Here is a 22,923-nt window from a genome sequence, read left to right on the forward strand (position 1 = left end):
ATGGCATGGTAGTAAAGACACAATCATAGGTATTATATATTTTTATTCACTATCTATGGATACGTTCGACAGATAGGCTTTCAAACGAACGTCAAATATCTAACACACTTTTTATCGTATTTCCGATATTTCCTACAGAGGTCGTATCGGGAAGCTAGAAAACTAACCTCCTTACGTCACATCAAATCATGTCTTCAATGAAGTAGTGTATGAAGCTGTTTTTATGTATTGTAGCTGAAAATTGAGGAAAAGTGGTTTCGATTTTCAAGAGAATGGTGTCTTGGAAGCTCACCAAATGCATCTTCTTGGGCTCCCTCCCAGTATGCGGCTACTTTGCAGGAACACATCTAGAAAGACAAAGGCTCTTGGACCACTCTAAAGACACCCAACTTCGAAATTTACCAGCGTTACCATTATTCGGAACTGTCTCGGCAGCTTCCCCCATTGCTCCCGCCCAATCAACACAACTCGAGGCTAATGTTAGCAGAATATCGCAAATAATGAAATACGGCTTTCCAAGTCTAGACAACGTAAGATCTTTTGACGACTATGTTTTAAGCTACGATCGTCGTAACAGGGTGGCGCATTGGGTCTTTGAACATCTCACTGCAGACAGGGTCAAACCTAACGACGGAGTAGATAGATCGAAATGCGAATTTAAACCTGACGAAAGTATACATAAGTTTTTCAGGTTCGTGTGTGTATTCTATCAAATACTTCAAGTCTCGATACTTCAGCCAAATACACTATCTTAGTAGTCCAGGTTTTCAGATCATATTTGTTTATTTACAGGTAACCATCAGTTGAAATATGTGATACACCAAACATTTACAATGTTTACAACTAAAAATTCAAATCTACCCTTGAAAACATAGTTTTTTCTTTTGTAAGTGTGCCCAGACTAGGTTGAATAAACTGACTATGAAAACACATTCAGTTTATTGCTACCCTCCCAACTATGTCCACGACAAGTATTGAATGCTCTACTAGTCATTATCTCTAATAAGAACACAAATCCACAAACGCTAAACCACAATTTTTATTTTGTACTTTTTCAGGTCTGACAATTCTGATTACAAAAAGTCTGGGTATGACAGGGGTCACTTAGCAGCGGCTGGGAATCACAAATCCCATCAAAACCACATAGAACAGACTTTTTACCTGTCTAATATGGCCCCCCAAGTTGGGAAAGGATTCAACAGGGATTCCTGGAATAGGTTAGAGAAATATGTGCGAAAATTGACGAAAGTGTACAGGAATGTATACTGCTGTACAGGGCCCCTTTATCTGCCAAGGTAGGGTCAGGTTAACTTATTCAATAATGATAATAATAACATTCTTTACTGTCGTTTCCTCAAAGTAGGGAAAAAACACCAAAAAAAAGAGTATGTGTTGAAGAATCTAATACAGATCAGTATAATGAAAAGTTTTAGGTAATAATCACCTCCACTGCCTTAAATAGCTGCGTAATGTTTTGTTTCAACAGTCATATCATTTGAGTAATTGTCACAGTTGAAACACTACTATTATGCTCTTTAGCAAAACATGCTAATAACAAAAAGTACAGAGACGATACAGAAAATATATTGTATCTGTGGTTGTTGTATGGGAAAGCCTTAACTTAACAAAGATTAATCAATTTTTGACTGACAAATATTTCAAAACAGTGGACTGTATTATCACAAAATATTATTCTACAGCTAATTATTGGTTGTAAATGAGCAAAAGTATGTTTTCAGACTTCCTATAAATGTATAGTCCCTCAGATATCTCCAGCCTCAGAGAAATGTAATGGAATGTAATTTTCAAATATTTTTTTTCTTCTAATTCTGGTATAGACTTTCTTTAATTTGATATAGAAACACTCTGAACTATTTGAGGTTAGGAACGAGAGCAAGTCTGTTTTTGAATCAATCATCTGGAGCCTGTTTTCAATACATCTTTTATTAATTTAATTCGTTACATCGGTTGAATGGTATGTTTAATGTAGCTTTACGGCAAATTGGCGCTTGACATTTGGTATAGTTTTCGAATTACCATTTACATTGGTCACAAATAACAAGGGGCCAAGAATGGAACCCCGTAGCACCGCTTGCAATACACCAGTTTTTCCTAAGAAGTTCCGTTCATCATTTTCAGAAATACAAACTAGTTGATATGCACATCTCAAAATCATAAAGTTGAATAACCTTCATGACTTTTCACGTTTTCAGAAAAGAGAGTGATGGGAAGAACTACGTTAAATATGAAGTTATCGGTGCTAACCATGTAGCTGTCCCCACGCACTTCTATAAGGTTGTCGTTGGAGAAACGGCAGATGGTAATTTGGAGATGGAAGCGTATGTTATGCCAAATCAAGTTATAGATAATGAGACTCCTCTCACAAGTTTTCAAGTGAGAAAAAAATATTCTATATAATCAAAACAATTCAAGTTTTCCAAATGGTTTTTTTTAGGAATGCTAAATTACTTTTGATTTTAGGTACCACCAGAGAGCATAGAAAGAGCAGCTGGTCTACTGTTTTTTGATAATATATCCAGGAGTAAAATTAGCAAAATCAATGGGAAGAAATCTTAACCGAAAAACAATTTCATTTAATGAAAAATAGTCTAGAGAGTGATAGTTGATAAGAACCAAATATTGATTGTTTTATGTACAGACTGCAGGTCTTATTTTATTAGTTTTTATTCAGATTGATTATGTATACACATTTTATGCTGTAAATAAAGCCATGTTGATAAAATTGGTTTATTCATACTCTCAAAGGTCATTACAAATATGAGGGGAAATGGCAAGTGATTTTTGAAATGCCTCACTACTGAATTTCAATCATCAAAAGGTATTACTAGGGTTTTGTCCCAATAACAAACCGTTATTTTAACACCTCGACACGTGTGATCGATCACCAAGTGATCATCTTCAAGAGGAACATCAAACTTGACACAATTAACTCAATTGTGTTCATCTACCGTTTATAGTAATACATCTATAAATGCTTACGTTTGATCTGCATCAGTAATAACTTCTTGATTGTTGTTTGGACTTTAAAGTATTTGCTCTTTCTCTAAAGATCTCAGACATGTTGATTTTCTCTCAAACCAAAAGCTGTAATAGTTGGATACTTCTCGATGTCATTCTACCATCCCCGTACTCTAAATGAATCACTTGGATTCAGTCTTTTTAATGGTAATAGCGACACCCATCAGGGCTGCTTGTTCCAATAGTTCTCTATTCTTCCTTAGGTCGCTGTCTAATGCCTCCCGTTTATTCTCTCTTAGATGTTTGGCCGTCGTTTCGGTTGGCTCCACTAAACCATTTGATATTTGGTAGTAGACGCAAGTCGAATCCGAATGGACGATGACTAAGTAGACGATATCAAATGGGTTCGTTGTTATGAACTTCTGAAGTGTCAAAAAGTTCAAGTTTTTGTAAACTGTTGTTGGTATAAAAGCACTGATAGGGCCGTTCTTCGTTTTCTTGGCCGTTAGTACTACCTTATTTATTTCTGTGTTATGGTAATAGTTTACGTCGTAGTATCTCTTTACTTCACACAGTTCTAAATATACTTGCAAGGTAATTACAGCTTCTTGTTTACCGACATATTTCATAAATTCTTCTATCAGTTGGTCGTTCATCTTTCTTTAAATTTTTAAAACCGAAAACTAAAAAAAATGAAAACAACCTCAAAAATAAAATCTTCTTCTTTTAATTACTCTTCATGGCCTCGGCTGCTATCTGCCAGGGTTTTCAGTGACAGTACGGAATACTGTGTTTCAGTTCTGTGTTCAGTTCACCACAGAACTAATAATTATAGGTATATTCGGGATTACGTTCTGGATAATCCTTGAACAATGAAAAGTAGTCCTACAGTTGAACCTCAGCAAGTTATGTAGGATTTCTGAATAACCAGTTGGGTAACTATGTAACTGTGAATTAATTTGTATTTCATGATTGTTCCAAATAAATACTATATCTCAGGAGTACACCAAAGAAACACTGACTAGGACGCGTTTCAAATATGGAGGATGGACGTATTCTAGGAAGAGATGATTTGGTTGTCCCACGAACTAACCTTGCAAGAACAATGAATTCTATATTTCACAGAGGACTCTTGGACGATAACAAGCTTCCTAATGAAATTAAACAAAATAACACCCTTCAACTCTTCAAACGCTCCTTATCTCAATATCTACGGGCACAATGTTATTCCAATTGAGTTGTTCATCATTCTTATCTCTATTAATCTCTTCATCATTTACTACTGATTTGTTTTACACACTATATTCTACTATATAAGTCTTATGTATTTCAGCTTTTTTGTATTTTGTTTAATAGTAACTGATATATTTGTATAATATTTATGTATACTAGGATATCTACTTCAAATAAATCTATGTCTATCATAATAATGGTACATAAACTGATGTGCGTGAAGTAAGATGGGAAAATGGGTACTGTTTATCTAATTCTTTTATTCCTCTTCTCGAAATAGCACATTTCTCAAGGAAGTCATGAAATCTATTAAAATCTGTTTTTCCGTTAACTATTAGCTGTCGCCCCCCACGAACAGCAACCCACAAAAGTCGAAAATTGTGAGAACTGAGGATTAACGAGATCTTACATCTTAACGTGCGATTCCTAGCACTGATTGTACGACAGGCAGTGCTTTTTGAGGTTAAAAATGTTTTAAACGAATACAAATTCATTTTGTGAACAAATAAACTGCCTGTTTTCGTTAATAATTTGTATTAAAAAATTAGACATTGTATTTTCATTTTTTTCTCAAGAAAACGCGACTTTATCATGTCACTTCAAGAGCATGGCAATACTGCGACTTGACAGAAACGTGATTCATGTCGATCGTTGAAATAAAAAAGGGGTCTTGACTTTAACCTATAACACTTTTTTAACATAAATCTCAGAATGGCATTAATTAGCTTAAGAAGTTTTTTGAAATGTGGACAGATAGTGAATGAATCTATTCTTTTCAATAACAGGTACGCTATAATAGTTATATTTTTCATCAGATTAACATTACATCATATTTAATAATGTTTCAGAAGTTTAGCGTTGTCCAGCACAAGAAAGAGTTCCATCGCCGAGGAAACGAAACCGGATCCAGCAGTACAAGACATTAGCGAAAAGGATAAAAGCGAAGTTAATGTAGAAATTGACAAATTGAATAAACAGATCACCGAACTTTCAACTCAAAATGCTGAACTATTAGTAAGTCTCAGTTTGGAATAAATTGATTTCTGTGATGTTACGGATTATTATTTCAGGATAAATATAAAAGATCGCTAGCAGACGGGGAAAATCTCCGTAACAGACTAACTAAACAAATTTCAGAAGCTAAAATATACGGCATTCAGAGCTTTTGTAAGGATCTACTCGATGTCGCAGATGTTCTGGCTAAAGCTACCGATACAGTTCCCAAAGAAGAACTCACTGACAAAAATCCACACCTGAAAAGCCTGTACGAAGGTCTGATAATGACGGAGGCTCAGTTGAAGAGCGTTTTCAAAAGGCATGGGCTGGAGCAAGTGAATCCTCTGAACGAGAAATTCAATCCAAACTTCCACGAAGCACTGTTTCAGCAGGTAAATAATAGTTGATTTGAAACTACTTTTTAATTTGAATATTAATTTTCCTGGCTCACACTAGTTTTTGAAAAAAAAAGTATTAGACTTGAGTATTTCTGTTCTTTGATTACAAGTTAGAAGTTGAAATTTGGGGCCCTTATCTAATTTTTGGCAATTAAAACTCAAAATGGCACTAACATTTCACTGCTTGCTGTAGATCTTTATTCAACCGCTCTGACCTGTTATTCCATCCATGTGAAGATTTGAGATTTTATTCAAAAATTAGTAGTGTCGGAAAAAAGGAATATTTACTTAGGATATAATTAAAAATTTGTTGGTTATATCCACTTTAGAGACACAGTTATCGTGTTTTTTCAATGTAAGATTAACTGAACTTTTTTTTCTAGGAGGTAGCAGGAAAAGAATCTGGCACCGTTGTGGTTGTTTCCAAAATCGGGTACAAACTAAATGATAGAGTAATAAGGCCTGCCTTAGTAGGGGTTTCCAAGTGACTGTAACGTGATAGTGGTTATTATTTTTAAGATTGGTATCGTTCCAATGTGATTTTGATTGTCTCACATGAAACAGTACGACTAAAATTGTTCAAAATATTTCGTAAAAATTATAAGTAAACCTTTGTTATTATATGTTCATTATACTGTTGAAAAAACAACTGTATTGTGTTTGATATTGAAAACACGTCTATGTTGTCTATCATCATTTCTCAAGTATTATTTCTCTTGAAGGGTAGTTATGACATACTTGGGTATATGTGTATATACACGACATGTGGATATATATATATATATATATATATACACTACATGTGGGTATATATATATATATACTACATTTGGGTGTGTGTGTGTGTATATATACACTACATTTGTGTGTAGATACATATATACACACACTACATTTGGGTGTATATATATATATACACACTACACACTTGACTGTATATACACACACTTTATACTCAAGTGTATACATTTGGGTATATATATATATATATATACACTACACAAGACAACAAAGTGTTTTTTCTCTTTCCAAACCTCAGAAGATACTATGTGATAAAATAAAACACAATATCCCAAGTCCAAGACATTTTTATTCCATAAAAATCCTTTAAAAAATCAAAATAACAAATTCAAAATGGAAAAACCAGGATGTTAAGGATAAAACAAGATCGAACTCCCTCTACACAGTTATTTACTCCTCTTGTGACCAGATGGTGGCTTCTGGAGCTGGAAATTGTTGGAACTCTGACCGAAAGAGGAAGTGCCAAACAAAGAGGCGCTGGGAGTCTGCTGCCCCCCCAGACTACTCCCGAACGACATACCGCTCCCGAACCCTGCCTGAGGAGTTGCCGTAGGTCCCTGGAAGGTCGGAGGGTTCTGGCTCTGCTGCAGCAGCATGATGCTGGTGTTTCCCATGTTCAAATTACTGAACGGAGTGGGGCCAGTGGCGACTTTTGGCGGGGAGTATATCAGGGCGCTCTTCAGATTGTTCATGCTCAGTTCCTGAGGCGTGTAGAGCTTCTCGAAAGGGTTGTAAAAGTCGTTGCAAACCTGCTTGCGTAGGTTCAAATAACTTTCTTTCTGGGACTCGACTTGGTTGTGGATGGAATGTAACCGTCCGGCTAAAGCGACAAACGTCTCGTGGAGTTTCCGGATTCCTATGAAATGACACATTGTTGAATTTCCTCCAATTTTCTCGATACAGTGTCGAAAAGCGGAACATTAAAACGCGATTGACTGAACATACACTTGACTATGTATATACACTACACACTTGAGTGTATATATATACATACCACACACATGGGTATATACAGGCTGATTCACGGTGGATGGCACATTAGACGTTTCTGGTGAACCAGACAACGGATCACTTTGAAAATTTAATGGAGGGCATATTCGGACATTCTCTAGCCAACTAAAATATTTTCGACAATGCGGTGTTGCCGCTTCTATTAGAAAGCAGTAGCAACTTTGATTTTTCAAATGGAACACTCTGTATATAATATTATTTTTGGAATCTCCAACAATTGCCCGACAACTTTTCTTGATATTTCCCTATACCTATCTGTTACCGTTTTCGAAATAAAAATTAATTTCAATTTTTTTCTTCGAAAATCATGACTTCTAAAAATGCCGATATCTTTTAGTTAAGAAGTACTATGATATCGAAATTTGGTTTGGAGTTAGGTGATACTTGGACACTTCCCACACGTCAGCCTTATCTCCGTTACTTCAATACAGGGTGGTAAAAAAATACAGTTTTTTCGTTTGCTTGAAAAAGTTGCTGAAATTTGATTATTTTAAATGGAACACCCTGTATATTATTGAAAATTCGGAACGCTGCTGAAATTTGCTTTCTTTCTATGTATATCATACCTATACCTAACTAGTCAAGTTTCGGACTTATGAACATTTATTTGTGAAAATGTCCCTTCAGAATGGTATTTCCATTCGGTATTTGGTAAGCAGGCCATGATTACTATTTGACAGTAGCGTTGTGACATTCTCCTAATAATATCGAATTTTCGTCACTTCAGAAGTTGCAAATACCTTCAAAACGATGGAACAAAACTATTCAAACGAAGTTCTTATGAATTTGTTTATTATTTTTGGACAGTGTGACAAAATTATCAGCAGAACATGTAGAAAGTTCAATGAAATGTATCCGAATCTCCCGCCAATGAACCTCAAGGAATTTATACGAATTCAGAACAATTTCAATGCATTTGGATCAACTTTAAAAGCACCAAGAAACTTGCCTCGACCCGTAACTTTCGAAGACAACCAGATTAATGTCTTAGCATATTTTCACGCATTTCCCGAGTCATCGATAAGAAGTGCTAAAGAAGATTTGGGAATAAAATATTCATCGGTTCAAAGAATCTTGCGAAGACATAAAATGCATGATTATAAATTCACCAAAATTCAAGCAATGAAGCCTCAAGATCCTCAACAGAGAGTAGAATTTTGTGAAATGTTGTTGACACGCATTCAAGAAGATCCACTTTTTTTAAATAAAATTATTTGGACTGATGAATCGAAATTTTCGAGAGAAGGGATTTTCAATAGAAAAAATCGTCATTATTGGTCCAGTGAAAATCCTCACGTCACAAAAGAAGCCGGATTTCAAGAAAAATTTAGTTTTAATGTCTACTGCATGTTGATGGACAACAAATTGAGGTACGTGATATACGAGGAGTCATTAACATCCAGAAGCTACCTGAATATTTTGGAGAATACTGTAGACAGTTTCGTGGATAATCTGCCACTCGAAGATTATCGAAACTGTTGGTACCAACTAGACGGAGCTCCTGCACATTGCACAAGAGAAGTGGGCGCAGAACTGGATAGACTATTTGACGATCGGTGGATGAGGCGCTTGGGACCATGGAATTGGCCAGCGAGATCACCCGATCTTAATCCATTAGATTTTTATTTGTGGGGAATGTTTAAAGAAAAAGTTTACAAAATACCCGTGCGTTCGAGAGATGAATTGTTAGAAAGGATTGCCCAAACATTTGAAGATTTGGATCCCAATGAAATCAGATCTGCCACCACGAAAGCAGTCAACACCCGCATTTTAAAGTGCTTGGAAGTGAACGGCCAGCGATTCGAACATATTTTGAAATATTCCACATGATTGTTTTACTTTTTTATAATTATTCATATCAATATTTCCAATTTCAAGTTTCTTGGTGCTTTTTTAAAGTTTATCCAAACATATTGAAATTGTTCTGAATTCGTATAAATTTCTTGAGGTTCATTGGCGGTAGATTCGGATACATTTCATTGAACTTTCTACATGTTCTGCTGATAATTTTGTCACACTGTCCAAAAATAATTAACAAATTCATAAGAACTTCGTTTGAATAGTTTTGTTCCATCGTTTTGAAGGTATTTGCAACTTCTGAAGTGACGAAAATTCGATATTATTAGGAGAATGTCACAACGCTACTGTCAAATAGTAATCATGGCCTGCTTACCAAATACCGAATGGAAATACCATTCTGAAGGGACATTTTCACAAATAAATGTTCATAAGTCCGAAACTTGACTAGTTAGGTATAGGTATGATATACATAGAAAGAAAGCAAATTTCAGCAGCTTTCCGAATTTTCAATAATATACAGGGTGTTCCATTTAAAATAATCAAATTTCAGCAACTTTTTCAAGCAAACGAAAAAACTATTTTTTACCACCCTGTAATGAAGTAACGGAGATTAGGCTGACGTGTGGGAAGTGTCCAAGTATCACCTAACTCCAAACCAAATTTCGATATCATAGCACTTCTTAACTAAAAGATATCGGCATTTTTAGAAGTCATGATTTTCGAAGAAAAAAATTGAAATTAATTTTTATTTCGAAAACGGTAACAGATAGGTATAGGGAAATATCAAGAAAAGTTGTCGGGCAATTGTTGGAGATTCCAAAAATAATATTATATACAGAGTGTTCCATTTGAAAAATCAAAGTTGCTACTGCTTTCTAATAGAAGCGGCAACACCGCATTGTCGAAAATATTTTAGTTGGCTAGAGAATGTCCGAATATGCCCTCCATTAAATTTTCAAAGTGATCCGTTGTCTGGTTCACCAGAAACGTCTAATGTGCCATCCACCGTGAATCAGCCTGTATACATAGCACACTTGACTATGTATATATATAATATACACGTGAGTGTATATATATACTTCGCACTTGAGTGTTTATAGTAGTAGTAGTAGTTTATTTGACCAGATTATGTAGTTTATACATTTATTGCAAGTCACAGTAAATTCACAGTCATATTAGTCAAATCAAAATTAAAAAATATATAAAAATATAATTAAAAGAACAATTAACGTCTAGTAACAGATTATCAATATATAGTATAAGATTTAAAATTTAGACATGAGCAATATATTTTAAAATACAATAAAAGATCATGGTTAACCATACTTATGATAGCTCATAAGGCTATCATATACACTACATATACACTACACACTTGAGTGTATATATCTATATACATATATATCCAGTTCAATGTCAGTCATCGAAGTATTTGGAAGGTTTTGCATGCAGATAACTAGAATGAAAATGCAAACTTACCTAAAGAGACATCCTGCGACGATATCACGCTGGGATTTCTATAATTCTTGATGTAGTTATCAGCGCTCTCGATCTGCAGCTTCAAGGCGTGCATGTCGTTCTCGAACTTCTCAGCCAAATCAAGGAAGAACTTGAGCGGCGCCACGTTCTCATACTGCAAACCAGGAGGAGTGTCCTGCGTAGCTTGCGCCATCTCCACAGTTTGCAAACACTTGGCCGTGTCGTACTTCATCTTTTCAGCAAAGTGCCTATTTTTCTGCAACTGATTCTCCACTTCGGTCAGAAGCTTCAACATGTGACCGATATCGGCCTCGACTTTCCTGAAGTCTCTCACGGAACATCTTGATATGTCGGTGCTGTACACTTTCTGCTTCTTGACCATCTCTTTGAACGCATCGACGGTTTGAACGATCTCATTCGGTAGAGTCTGTTCTTTCGGGCTGACATCCTTTTGCTTGGATACGACCGTTTGAGCGGGCGCGACACCTCCCAAGCCCACCACTGGGGGCGCTGTGGTCGATGTGAGGCTGGTGCTGGGTGCTGTAGAAGCCGCGGTCCCTCCCAGGCCGAAGCTCAAGGAAGGGGCTGAAGTAGTGGTGCCCCCTAAGCCAAACGAGGGAGGTGCATTGGTAGTTGTGGCAGTACCAAGGCCAAACGACAGGCTGGCTGTTGTGGTGACAGAGGTGGGAACTCCGAAGGTCAAACCGCCAACAGTAGGGGCAGCTGTGCTAGCAGTACTCAAGCCCAAGGTGGGTTTTACTGTACTTACCGCCGAGCCAAACGATGGGAGAGGTCCTCCAGGTGTCTGTGATGGTACTATTAATAATAATAATAAACCCTTTTATTCCCTTCAGAGGCCATACGGGGTATGTTTAGAAAATAACGGGAATTTTTTAATTCCACGGGTTTGGAAAGTCCAATTGTCTGTTTTTTGGCTACGTTGTAAAGTGTTTCATCCGTAAACCCATGTACTTATGAAAGAGATGAACTCATAGCGCAATATTTCAATTTACTCAAAATATAACAAGCTTAATGGAAAGAAAATATTTAGGACTTGGTATGATTTTAGATCTGTCAAAGACAATTGACTGCTTGAATCACGAGACATTTATAAAAAAACTGGAACTATACAGTATAAGAGGAAATTCACTGAAATGGATTGTCTCTCACCCAACTAATCACCAACAAATAGTAACTATTAACAAACGTGGCCGAACATATACATCTGAGAATGTTGCAGTGAAAATAGGAATACCCCAAGGAGGCATTGCAGGTCCCTTGTTATTCATCATCTACACGAACGATTTGTTATCAATCAAACACGGATAACTCAATTACAGTCTTTGCTGATGACACCATTTTGTTAATAGACAGTGAAACATACCCTGAACTGATGAAAACAGGTATAGAAATGTTTAATGATACCTCCTTGTGGAGAGCGAGGCTAGAAGGACTGCATGTAGACTCGGCCAATTGCACAAATAAATTTAATGCAGAGCGCAAACAGACTAGACAGTCAAGCGGCTTGCAAGCTCGTGGCTCCTACCAAGCAACATCTAAATTGGTAGGAAATTGACAAAAACGGCTCTCCTAATCGATTCAAGGATTTGAGGAGCATAAATAAATCTAAGAAAGATAAAACAATGCTAATTGATTCAGAACCATATAGTTTGACCAGTGTGGTCAAGCATGCAGGTTTTTCATGTATGTTCACTGTGTTCTTCAATTTTGATAGCTTAGTGCACCACGAATTGTCGCCACGAAGTCAATTGATCGATAAGAAGTACTACCGACAAGTTCAATGCCATTTGAGTGAAGCAATCCGAAAAAAACGCCCAGATTTGCGGAAAAACAATTCATGGGTTTTGCACCAAGATACTTATAACGCACCTGCTCACACTCCATTGCTTGTTCGTGAATTTTTGGCCAAGGATGATACCGTAACTATACCGCAGCCTCCACGTTCGCCAGACATGGCTCCGTGTGATTTTTTCCTATTTCTAATAATAAAAAGAACCTTAAAGGGCCCACGTTTCACAGGCATATATGACATCAAAAGGGCATAGCTGTAAGAGCTAAAATATTATCCCAAAGTGTAAGAAGTGTTTTGAGGATTGTAAGAACTTCTGGTACAATGAGACTATTTTGAAGGTGAGCATTAATGTAGACGAATGAATGCTTTATTAAAAAAAAGACGTTATTTTCTGAACATACCCTGTATATGAAAAAGTGATCTACTATTTGAGATGGTGCTATTAGGATAAATAATAACTTTCAGCGGAGGTTCTCTTGAAAATATACCCCTTTCAAACAACTCTTTCCTGAGCTCTCGGCAATCATCAGAAACATATTTAAGATGTAATATTTCCCCAACAAATGTATGATATTAGTTGAGCATAAAGTTTCTGATGAAAACGAGCTTCAGGTTTTTGAATTTGTACGTCTTGGAGTACAGCCTTGAGATCAATTGAGCACAGCAAGTTTTGTAAATCAGATTCATGTCAATGTAGATAATGGAAATGTAGGAATTGTGGATTTAGACACGAACATGTGTTAGAGAACCAGCCATTCATGTGGAACATTTGACTTTTCTGATGTTATACTACAAGCGTCATCAGCATACAAGTTGAAATGAGCTCCAATATTCACTTTAATAATATCATTTGCATAAAATGCACAGAATACCAGTCCCATGACTGGTTCTTGGGGGACTCCCAGATCATCAGTCTTGCTGTATTCACAGATATCCCAAATTCAAGTGATATAACATGTTTTGTAATTTCCAAACACAACCTTGCAGTGTAGACAATTTTCCCCGTAAGTTGCATATTGCCTCGGCTCTAGAAAAAAAGCTAATGGTGATTTTGAAAGATTCATTACCTGCTGTAGCTTGTCCGAATAAACTAGGAGTTGTGGTAGAAGTTGCCGGAGTTGCGGTAGTGCCAAAAAGCCCTCCGCCAAATGCTGCAGGTGGTTGGGCTACGAAAAACAAACAAAAACATTGATGAAGCATCACAGATCCCAATAATCCCAAATCGGAACCTCTTGCTGTTTATTAGGCTTTGTGAAAAATGTGATTGAACAGTATATCAGACGGTTGTTACCTGTTGGTGCAGCTGAAGGAAAAAGCAGAGATCCTGTAGCAGGAGCAGAGGTTGCAGGGGGTAAACCGAAGCCAGTTTTCAATGGTTGGGCAGAGGGGGTCCCAAAACCAGTGGGTTTGAGAGTACCTGCCACAACATAATGATTTTAGGATTGCATAACTCAGGGAAGCTTCTTATGAAGATATCACTTTCGAAATGATGAGACTACACACAGTTTTAGAATCAAATGCTTCAGCAGGGTCAAGAAATATCCATATTGAAAACAAAAACCCAATGGTAAGTTCTGAAAGGCTTATGACATCGGCTTTAAGTATATTTTCACACTCAACATAACCATTATACTAATGTTCACCGACATAAATCATAGATTGCTCCTTTGAATACTGAATTATACCAATGAATACCATGTATGCCTGCTCTATGCTTATATACAGACCAGAGCTCAAGCATTATGGAGAATTCAACCTTTCTTTCATTTACCTGTTTGGGAACCAAACAATCCTGTTGTAGATGTAGCAGGAGTCCCAAATTGAAACCCACCAGTAGATGCTTGAGTGGTTGGTGTAGCACCAAATCCAAAAGAGGGTTGATTTTGCATTGTGATTTTCTAAAAAATATATTAACTTTTAACATAAATGCAAGTGCAAATGAATTTGCTACCTTTATTTCAGGAACAATATGAAGTTTATTTCAATTCCACTGCTTTTACAACATTTGTTGGCTTTCCTAGAAGAATATTCAACTTGTATCGATCATTTTTTATATACGACTATCATAACATTACGAATTAAATAATGAAGAATATATATATAAAACTAAGATTTTCCAATCAAAATTCAAACTACGATTCCTCTTCTTCTCGTTTTTTTGGCCTCACCTGAAAGGGCTATATGTCATTTATGAAATTTTACATATGTCCTTACCTAGCCGAAGCTGTTTTGCCATCCACTTCATGGTAATACCACATCAACCATGAATTTTATTATCTTCACTCACAGTGATGTCTCATCCATTTATATCAATGAAATGTTTCGTTTCCTAGGAAAGTTTCACATTATTTCACAATCAAAAGTATGGAACCTAATAGCTATGGAGGGCAAAAACAATTCATTTAAACTGGAGAAAGGAATTATTTTATTTGTTTCATTTTTTCATGTACTCTCTACATGAAATAAATGAGTAAATATGATCTAAAATCTGTAGCCATGACCAGCTTCAATGATGAATGAATCTGTCATAAGCATTGAAAAAAAAAAGAACTGGTGAAAGGTTAATACCCCACTGTCTGAAAGAATTTGTAACCATGGCCAGACTCAATGATAAATGAATCTATCGAAAGTCGGACAATGCTTGTTAATTGACTCTAAATAATATTATTAGAGTTTTTCCCAACACCATCAAGAGGAAATCAAGTTTGATTTTTCTCTTGAAGATAATAACTTGGTGATCGAAACACGTGTCGAGGTGTTGAAATAGGGGTTTGGTGTTGGGAAAAAACTCCATTAATATTTATTACCACACCAAATGTTCCAAACAGTGCATCACAAATTGACTCTAAATTACAGTTGAACTTTGTTCTAGCATTAATTCAATTGGGGTTTGCGGTCGACCCAGGCCCTCTTCAGTGTGAGCTCCATCTGTAGTATCAACACGTTTCTGGAACTCCTGGCTGGATAGCCTTGGCAGCTTAAGCCAATAATGGAAATCGAAAAGAAGAACAGACGAAGAGGTAATATTTGTGATATGTGATATATGATAGATGCATGTATGTATATACGTTAGATTTTTAGAATTGCGGTAAAAGCATCATTTATCATTATTACTGACTAGTGTATTATAATACAGTCAATATGTCGTATCTTTCAAGAAGAGATGTCGACGACTTGAAGCCTTCGATCGAGAAAGTGATTTATAAAACACTTGGTCATAATGATTCCTCAGTAGCTAGAACGGCTGCAGATTGTGTGAGCAGCGGGTATGACAGAAAAAAAATGGCGGACAAATTGGGAGTATATTTGGATAGCAAGAAAGCCAAAAGAATAGCTGAAAAGATTCATGATTTAGTGGAGGATTACAAAAGTTCCCATCGCTCAAAGAAAAGGCCCCGTGACGAAGAAGACTCAAGAAGTTCAAAAAATGAGTCGAAATTCGACAATAAAGATTCACAGGGGGCTAAGCTAAAGTCGATCGAGAGCGAGAAAAAGACCACATCTGCCAATAAAAACGTCAATATAGCAAACTTGAATATTCCTCCACCCAGTATTTACGGAATACCCATGGGTCTGCTGAACAGGGGAGATGCAGATAAGGCCCGTAAAATTGCCCAGCTCCAGGCCCAAATAAAAAACAAACTATCGACAGGCATTCTGGGAAACGTTATTCAAATTCCCCTGTCTCAAAGCAAACCGGCCCCTTTAATTTTGGACGAAGACGGAAGAACTATCGACAAATCAGGTAAGCATTATATACGATTGTTGTGAATTCACCATATTACATTTGAATTATGTACAGGGTGTTCAGGAATTAGTTGACGGATATTCAAGAGCTGATTGGTCTGGCCAGCCTTGAGAAAGAAGTAGGTATATGCATGTAAGTTATAATATCTTCAAATTGGATCATTTGTTTTGATAGTGGTTGAATTCAAACATGGAATTCGGACGACTTTTTTAAGTGACTATTAAAATATTAATTTATTTACAGGTAGGTGTGCTTTCCATCAAAATATGGTCAGTTTAATCTTGAGAGATGTGCAAATCAATTGAATTGAAGATATACTTTGTTGTCTGAAGAATAAATTCTTATTGACAAAGCCTTGTGCGAAATATGAGTAACATATAAATTAAATCACTAAACGTTAGTGATAACATGATCTGAAAAGAGACATGTGAATAACAATAACCTAATACAAACGTTCAGGATATAACAACATGGTCAATAAAATGAATCAATTTAAACTAAATTGAATCAAAACAATAAAATACTGTAGATATTACAGTTAATCATACTCAATTAAAATTATCATTGTAGAATTCTGCTAAGGTATAATAAGGTCTTTAAGAAAGCTAACATCATTTATGATTTTTATGGCTCCAGGAAGGATGTTCTTGTAAATAATTTAATCTTTAACTAGGATCAAAGAAGGCAGCAGTAATTTAAAGCTGAATCTTTTTCTGGTTTGATACATTGGCATGTCCAAGTTGTTAAACAAGTTTCAATTTTTAAAGAAAAGGCAGATTGTCTCATATATAAATAAGGAGACCACGGTTAGGATTCTGTTAGAGGCACACACCCCAAAAGCAAATACCATAACGAAGATGGGATTCAAAAAGGGAATGATGAACCATTCTAGCCACTACAGATCCGAGCTCAAATGCAGTTACTCGTATTGCATAACATACAGAGGAGAGCTTGGATTTCAAACTATCAACATGTTTGTTGAATTTTAAATTATCGTTAACAGACGTGTTAAGGATTTTAGAAGTTGTTACATTGTCAATTTGAATATTATTCAGATGTTCAGTTGGAATCTGGCAACGATAGGACCCTACTTTTGTTTTTGATAAATTCAAGCTCAAGAGATTCGAGTCAAACCAGTCTTTAACTTTCGTGGTGACATTCTCAATAACTTCATATAATGTATAGTTGTTAGGAGCATGCCATAAAATTGTGGTATCATCAGGAAATAAAGTACATTTTCCTTGGATGTTAATAGATGATAGATCATTAATATAAATTAAGAATGAAAGTGGGCCCAGTACCGAACCTTGGGGGACGCCGCAAGTGATTTTACATTCATTTGAGTATGAAGTGATTTTCACCGTCTGTGTGTATGACTCAAACCACTTAGGACTTATTCCAGTTATACCATATCTACTGAGTTTCTGCAAAAGAATTTTATTATTCACGCAATCAAATGCTTTGGCCATATCACATATTTATGTTGGAATAAACACTGTAAAGAAATGAAAGTATGGCATCGGAAGTGTTATTTTGCTTTTGGAAACCAAACTGGCAATCACTTATTATTTTATTTTCACTCGGAAAGCAAAGGAGTCTTGTTTCAACTAATTTTTCTATGAATTTAGCCGTTGCAGAGACTAGAGAAATCTAAAATGTTCGTTATTTTACTATGCATCCGACTTGGGAGTATAATTTGATGAAATCCAGGGACTCACCAAAAAGATAGTTGAAGAATATATACATATATACACACATACATATACACATTAACCTACATATTCATATATACACATATAAATACATGCATAAAGATAATGGAGAATAATTGTTGATGTGTTTATTCATACAGTTAATAATATCTCAAGTGAACTCTTTGACTTGTACCAATCCTCTGTATTAATCAGTCTACTAAATTACTAATTTATATGTTAGACAGTTCAATTGAAAAATGTACTAATTCAGAAGGTCCTAGGTAGCAATCACAGCACCACTTTCCTCAGCAATCTACGGTGTTGATCAGTTAAAAAAAAATTATGAAATCGTTGGGCATAGTATTTACATGTATTTTCAAGTTTTTACTAATTTTACAATGAAACCGTTCAACATGAAACATTTTTTTGCTTAATTTTTTGATAAACATATTGTTTTCAGTAGTGAGATTAATAACAATAAGTGGCGATGCAAAAAACATCACTTACGAAAAGAAAAAGCTTTATTTTATAGTAAAATTTTAACAACGTACTTTACTACGAAAGTTGTCGGTCTTCTGTGTTTGCATTTAAACCACTCGAAGTTTTTCACTTCTCAACGAATTCTTCCTGACGCCCTGTATGCCTCACTTTCCGAACCAAAGTAAGTAAATCAGTATTCAATAATTCTGTCTGAGGAGCTATCTGTTTCAACTTTTGGCCCTTTTTTTTATAGGTAAAACTGTACAGCTCACCCATGTAACTCCTACCTTGAAGGCTAACATGAGGGCTTTGAAGAGGGAGCAGTTCAGAGGTCCCGGCGGGGATAAGCAGAACGAAGACAGTACCGAGACGAACTATGTCGATCCTAGAATCGGAGTGAAGCCAGCCATAAGGACCAAGAGAGCTTTGAGGTTTCACGAACCCGGGAAGTTTCAGCAGCTTGCTGAACGCCTTCGCATGAAGGTATGAATTGTTGTTATTCGGAAACTTGCTTATTCATAAATGTTATGATAATAAGACTTTCATTACTTTTTTTTTGACACGGGATCTGTATCTGGCAGAATTATCAACATTTTTTGCTTGATCTATTCACGGGCAGATGGCGCTGTCCCTAAACTTCTTGATATATCAATATTATTGCTTGATCTATTCGGGGGCAGATGGCGCTGTTTCGGCTTCAACAATTTCTTGAATTGGTATAGTTTCTTCTGACTCTATTTCTTCATCTGCTTTCCTATATTAACGAATATCTTCATCGTATTCAGGTATAACATTCAATACAGGATTCATGTGATCTGATTTTACAATCTTTTTGAAGTGAATTTCAAATATTGTGGACTGCATTAACTCCGTAAGCCTGGCTTTAAATACTTTTACAAAAATTGGCACATCATTTTCATTATCTGTTAAATTTTTGCAACTTTCCACTAAATGTATCCAGGTTTTGATCGAGATGAAAATACTGCATTGTAACTAGGTTATTTCCAAAGCTTCGTCCATTTTTATGGGTCCACCATAACCAAATTATTGAGAAAACTTATTCGGATACCATTTATTTTCAGGCCCAGTTAGAAAAACTCCAGAATGAAATCTCTCAAATTGCGAAGAAGACGGGGATATCTTCTGCCACTAAACTCGCTCTGATTGCCAAATCCGATGGACACAGCGATGAAATTCCCGATGTGGAATGGTGGGATTCCCCTATTTTGGAGGATAACTATCATACCATGGTCGGGGATGAAATCGCCTTTAAAGAATCCACCATCAACAACCTGGTAGAACATCCTACGCAGATGCGGTGTCCAAGTAAGTAATGTACTTTTGAATACGCCATACATCTTGCTGAAACGTTTCAAATTTCACGTGTTTGTCACTTTATTATATCTGTTATTGTTTTTGGGGCATTTGGAATATTAAGCAGTTTTGTAGGTACTCAAAATAAATGATTTTTCAGTTTTTAAATCAGTGCGAAGCGGATGTAACCTCTTGTGGTCCTGCAGGGATCTTATACAGGGCCCGTCACATTTTACTTTTTGCAAACTCGTGGTTCTTGGTCAAAATTTTATATTGGCCAAACCGGAAGAACTTTTTCCAAAAGAATAAAAGAGCATAGAAGTGGTTTTCCAAATGGGAAGACCAGTTTAACATTTGCGAATATAAAAGCCTCATTATTATCAAACGAATAATTATTGATCATAGATTTTTATCACAGCCGACCCCATCAAGCCCGTGTACATGCCGGTTTTCCTCACCAAGAAGGAAAGGAAGAAGCTCCGGCGTCAAAACAGAAGGGAAGCCTGGAAAGAGGAGCAGGAAAAAATTCGGTTGGGTTTGGAAGCGCCTCCGGAACCCAAACTGAGAATATCGAACCTGATGAGAGCGTTGGGAACGGAAGCCGCTCAGGACCCCACGAAAATCGAGGCCCACGTCAGAGAGCAGATGGCCAAAAGGCAGAAGACGCACGAAGACACGAATGCAGCAAGAAAACTGACGGCTGATCAGAAGCGGGATAAAAAGATTAAGAAAATCAAAGAGGATACGTCGTTAGGTGAGTGACATCATTACTTAATCAGTTTGCGTATGATGTGTTGCAGTTTTGATAACGACAATAAACTTTTCAGGTGTAAACGTGTCCGTCTACAGGATCAGAGACTTGCACGAACTGGCTTCGAAAAAGTTCAAAGTGGAAACCAACGCCAAGCAGCTGTTAATGACTGGCTGCGTCATTTTGTATCCGGATTGCTGCGTCGTCGTCGTGGAAGGGGGGCCCAAGCAGCAGAAGAAGTACAAGAGGCTGATGTTGAACCGCATCAAATGGGAGGAGGACATGGTGAAAGACCCCGACGGCATGGAAGTGCCCAACAAGTGCGTGCTGGTCTGGGAAGGGACGACGAAGCAGCGGAATTTTGGAGAAGTGAAGTTCAAGGTGTGTCCGACGGAAAGGTTGGCCAGGGAGCACTTTAAAAAGCATAAGGTCGAGCATTATTGGGACTTGGCTTACAGCGGGGCTGTTTTGGAGCAAGCAAACGATACGGTGGAGTGATTGAAGGCTGATGTATTGTAAATATAATTTTTCGTTGTTATTAGCTACAAGTATATATTATTATGTCTGTTAGGATTTTTTATTTTTTTACATATTTATATTTTTCGGTGTTGATAAACCATCCACACGTTTCATGGTGTTTTTTTTGTAATTGGCATAATGGGGAATGTTCCTCCTGACGAAAACAAGTAGTTTTCATAAAAGAGTTCTAAAACAACTCATTTCAACCCTTTTCTTTAATAAATTATTTGAATACTTAAAAAAGAGGAAAGAAATAATGCATTCAACATTTAAAGGGATTCGTTTCTATTTCACAATTTGGCAACATCGATTATAGCTAATAAAGGACAATGAATCTGTTACCTGTATGAGACAAACAAAGATGACACATTTCAGAAGCGTGCTGTTTTGTTTACTTATGTTCCGAGACATTCTGTGACATGACATTTTGTTGTGCACCTAACCTATCTTACTCTATATAAATAAATAACAAAACAACTATTGTTTATGTGGTAAATTTGCCTGTATTTGTTCTGCATCAGGTACTCTGTTTTGTGTTAGATCTTCTCTAGGAATGTGTATGGTTTTGTTTAATATATTGTTGTGTTTTGATTTGTACTTGTTCCTCGATAAGTGATTTATGACTGTTAAATTTATGGGTGTTCAAGTTTTCCCAAATGTCCATATAAATTATAGTTCAATACCACCTCCACAACAACCTCAACAACAACAGTTGTTTTGTTATTAATTTATTTATTTATTTACTTTAATTTACTTTTTACTCCTACAAACACAATATTGAATTGTAATTAAAAGTAAGAGAGATAAAACTATAATAACAAAATAAGCTTAAGAACTACTAACTAAAATATAGAGGAAGATAGGTTAGGCGTACAAAATGTCATATGTCACAGAATGTCTCGGAACTCGGAACATAAGTAAACAGAACAGCACGCTTCTGAAATATGTCATCTTTGTTTGTCTCATACAGGTAACAGATTCATTGTCCTTTATTAGCTATAACCGATGTTGCCAAATGGTGAAATAGAAACGAATCCCTTTAAATGTTGAATGCATTATTTCATTCCTCTTTTTTAAGTATTTAAATAACGTTTTAAAGAAAAAGGTTGAAATGATAAGTTTAAAATGCGTTGTTTTAGAGCTCTTTTATGAAAACTGCTTGATTTTCGTCCGGAGGAACATTCCCCATTGGCAATACAACTGAAAGAGTCGACCCTCAATTTGGGAACGGGAACACTTACAGACCGGTTTCGGGCTCATTAGCCACTCATCAGTGCAAGATAGTGGCTATCATCGACCTAAAGTCAATTAATATATTCCAATCGGAATTCTTTCAGAGTATTTCATTTCTCTTCCTAAGTTGGAGCGAAACAACAAAATATCACTCCATCTAGTGGATGAGGTACTGACCAACTGCATATCCGAAATTTGTCCAATTCCTCTGAATAAGGAAGAAAAACTTTCTTATTAGTCTGTGTACTATGCTTGAAAACTGGCAGTCAACAAATCTAAATTAAATGAAGTTTAAACTTTCAGGCCAGTCTCAATATACCTACAAAGTAGGCTGAATGGACTGACGCCTATCAGCTCCACTGGCTAATACCACGAACGGCGTTGGATTACATCCATGGTATTAGCCAGAGGAGTAGGCAGGCGCGCAAAGGAGGGTTGCAAATAAGACAGCAAGGCGTGGGTGTTTAAAAATCCTTTTTTCAAATGAAGGAACAGATGTAGAGTGAGTTCGAATTATATCAAGGAGGTTACTTACAGCGCCATCTGCCCGCGAATAGATCAAGCAATAATGGAGAAAAAAGGAGAGTTACAAACATACATACATACAGGAGAAACTAATATAAAGCGTCTAAAATAAATTAATAAAAAAAAAGCAAGCATGTTTTCCTTAATAA

General features: G+C 36.3%; 4 protein-coding genes across 4 annotated transcripts; 3 read left to right on the forward strand and 1 right to left on the reverse strand.

Annotated features, from left to right (window-relative positions):
- The first annotated feature begins 165 nt into the window (after nucleotides 1-165).
- On the forward strand, nucleotides 166-2,743 carry EndoG (endonuclease G, mitochondrial). The gene is made up of 4 exons (XM_074185057.1): nucleotides 166-691; nucleotides 1,059-1,295; nucleotides 2,214-2,394; nucleotides 2,482-2,743. Exons 1-4 carry the CDS (start codon nucleotides 273-275, stop codon nucleotides 2,575-2,577), a joined length of 933 nt encoding a protein of 310 aa, XP_074041158.1. The 5' UTR covers nucleotides 166-272; the 3' UTR covers nucleotides 2,578-2,743.
- Nucleotides 2,744-4,836: 2,093 nt separating this feature from the next.
- On the forward strand, nucleotides 4,837-6,255 carry Roe1 (grpE protein homolog, mitochondrial Roe1). The gene is made up of 4 exons (XM_023166004.2): nucleotides 4,837-4,997; nucleotides 5,061-5,226; nucleotides 5,283-5,600; nucleotides 5,990-6,255. Exons 1-4 carry the CDS (start codon nucleotides 4,924-4,926, stop codon nucleotides 6,092-6,094), a joined length of 663 nt encoding a protein of 220 aa, XP_023021772.2. The 5' UTR covers nucleotides 4,837-4,923; the 3' UTR covers nucleotides 6,095-6,255.
- Nucleotides 6,256-6,676: 421 nt separating this feature from the next.
- Nup58 (nuclear pore complex protein Nup58) lies at nucleotides 6,677-14,650 on the reverse strand. The gene is made up of 7 exons (XM_023166001.2): nucleotides 14,586-14,650; nucleotides 14,462-14,527; nucleotides 14,282-14,408; nucleotides 13,802-13,927; nucleotides 13,578-13,676; nucleotides 10,698-11,513; nucleotides 6,677-7,263 (listed from the first exon to the last, which is right to left on the reverse strand). Exons 3-7 carry the CDS (start codon nucleotides 14,397-14,399, stop codon nucleotides 6,794-6,796), a joined length of 1,629 nt encoding a protein of 542 aa, XP_023021769.2. The 5' UTR covers nucleotides 14,400-14,408; nucleotides 14,462-14,527; nucleotides 14,586-14,650; the 3' UTR covers nucleotides 6,677-6,793.
- Nucleotides 14,651-15,528: 878 nt separating this feature from the next.
- Nucleotides 15,529-21,065, forward strand: Prp3 (pre-mRNA processing factor 3). The gene is made up of 5 exons (XM_023165998.2): nucleotides 15,529-16,255; nucleotides 18,686-18,915; nucleotides 19,515-19,758; nucleotides 20,165-20,500; nucleotides 20,574-21,065. Exons 1-5 carry the CDS (start codon nucleotides 15,652-15,654, stop codon nucleotides 20,993-20,995), a joined length of 1,836 nt encoding a protein of 611 aa, XP_023021766.2. The 5' UTR covers nucleotides 15,529-15,651; the 3' UTR covers nucleotides 20,996-21,065.
- The last annotated feature ends 1,858 nt before the right edge of the window (nucleotides 21,066-22,923 follow it).

This window comes from Leptinotarsa decemlineata, unplaced genomic scaffold, assembly GCF_025532065.1.
Source record: "Leptinotarsa decemlineata unplaced genomic scaffold, Ldec_3_MD MMD2_tig00026361_RagTag_RagTag, whole genome shotgun sequence".
Classification (NCBI taxonomy): Eukaryota; Metazoa; Arthropoda; class Insecta; order Coleoptera; family Chrysomelidae; genus Leptinotarsa; species Leptinotarsa decemlineata.

Excerpts from the sequence above, each read along its gene's own strand:
- EndoG (XM_074185057.1), top strand. The coding sequence starts at position 273 with ATGGTGTCTTGGAAGCTCACCAAATGCATCTTCTTGGGCTCCCTCCCA. Across the intron at positions 692-1,058 it reads AGTATACATAAGTTTTTCAG|GTCTGACAATTCTGATTACA; the intron begins GTTCGTGTGTGT and ends GTACTTTTTCAG. Across the intron at positions 2,395-2,481 it reads CTCCTCTCACAAGTTTTCAA|GTACCACCAGAGAGCATAGA; the intron begins GTGAGAAAAAAA and ends TTTTGATTTTAG.
- Roe1 (XM_023166004.2), top strand. The coding sequence starts at position 4,924 with ATGGCATTAATTAGCTTAAGAAGTTTTTTGAAATGTGGACAGATAGTG. Across the intron at positions 5,227-5,282 it reads CTCAAAATGCTGAACTATTA|GATAAATATAAAAGATCGCT; the intron begins GTAAGTCTCAGT and ends TTATTATTTCAG. Across the intron at positions 5,601-5,989 it reads ACGAAGCACTGTTTCAGCAG|GAGGTAGCAGGAAAAGAATC; the intron begins GTAAATAATAGT and ends TTTTTTTTCTAG.
- Nup58 (XM_023166001.2), bottom strand. The coding sequence starts at position 14,399 with ATGCAAAATCAACCCTCTTTTGGATTTGGTGCTACACCAACCACTCAA. Across the intron at positions 13,677-13,801 it reads TCCTTCAGCTGCACCAACAG|CCCAACCACCTGCAGCATTT; the intron begins GTAACAACCGTC and ends TGTTTTTCGTAG. Across the intron at positions 7,264-10,697 it reads GTCGCAGGATGTCTCTTTAG|GAATCCGGAAACTCCACGAG; the intron begins GTAAGTTTGCAT and ends GTCATTTCATAG.
- Prp3 (XM_023165998.2), top strand. The coding sequence starts at position 15,652 with ATGTCGTATCTTTCAAGAAGAGATGTCGACGACTTGAAGCCTTCGATC. Across the intron at positions 16,256-18,685 it reads AAGAACTATCGACAAATCAG|GTAAAACTGTACAGCTCACC; the intron begins GTAAGCATTATA and ends TTTTTTTTATAG. Across the intron at positions 20,501-20,573 it reads CAAAGAGGATACGTCGTTAG|GTGTAAACGTGTCCGTCTAC; the intron begins GTGAGTGACATC and ends TAAACTTTTCAG.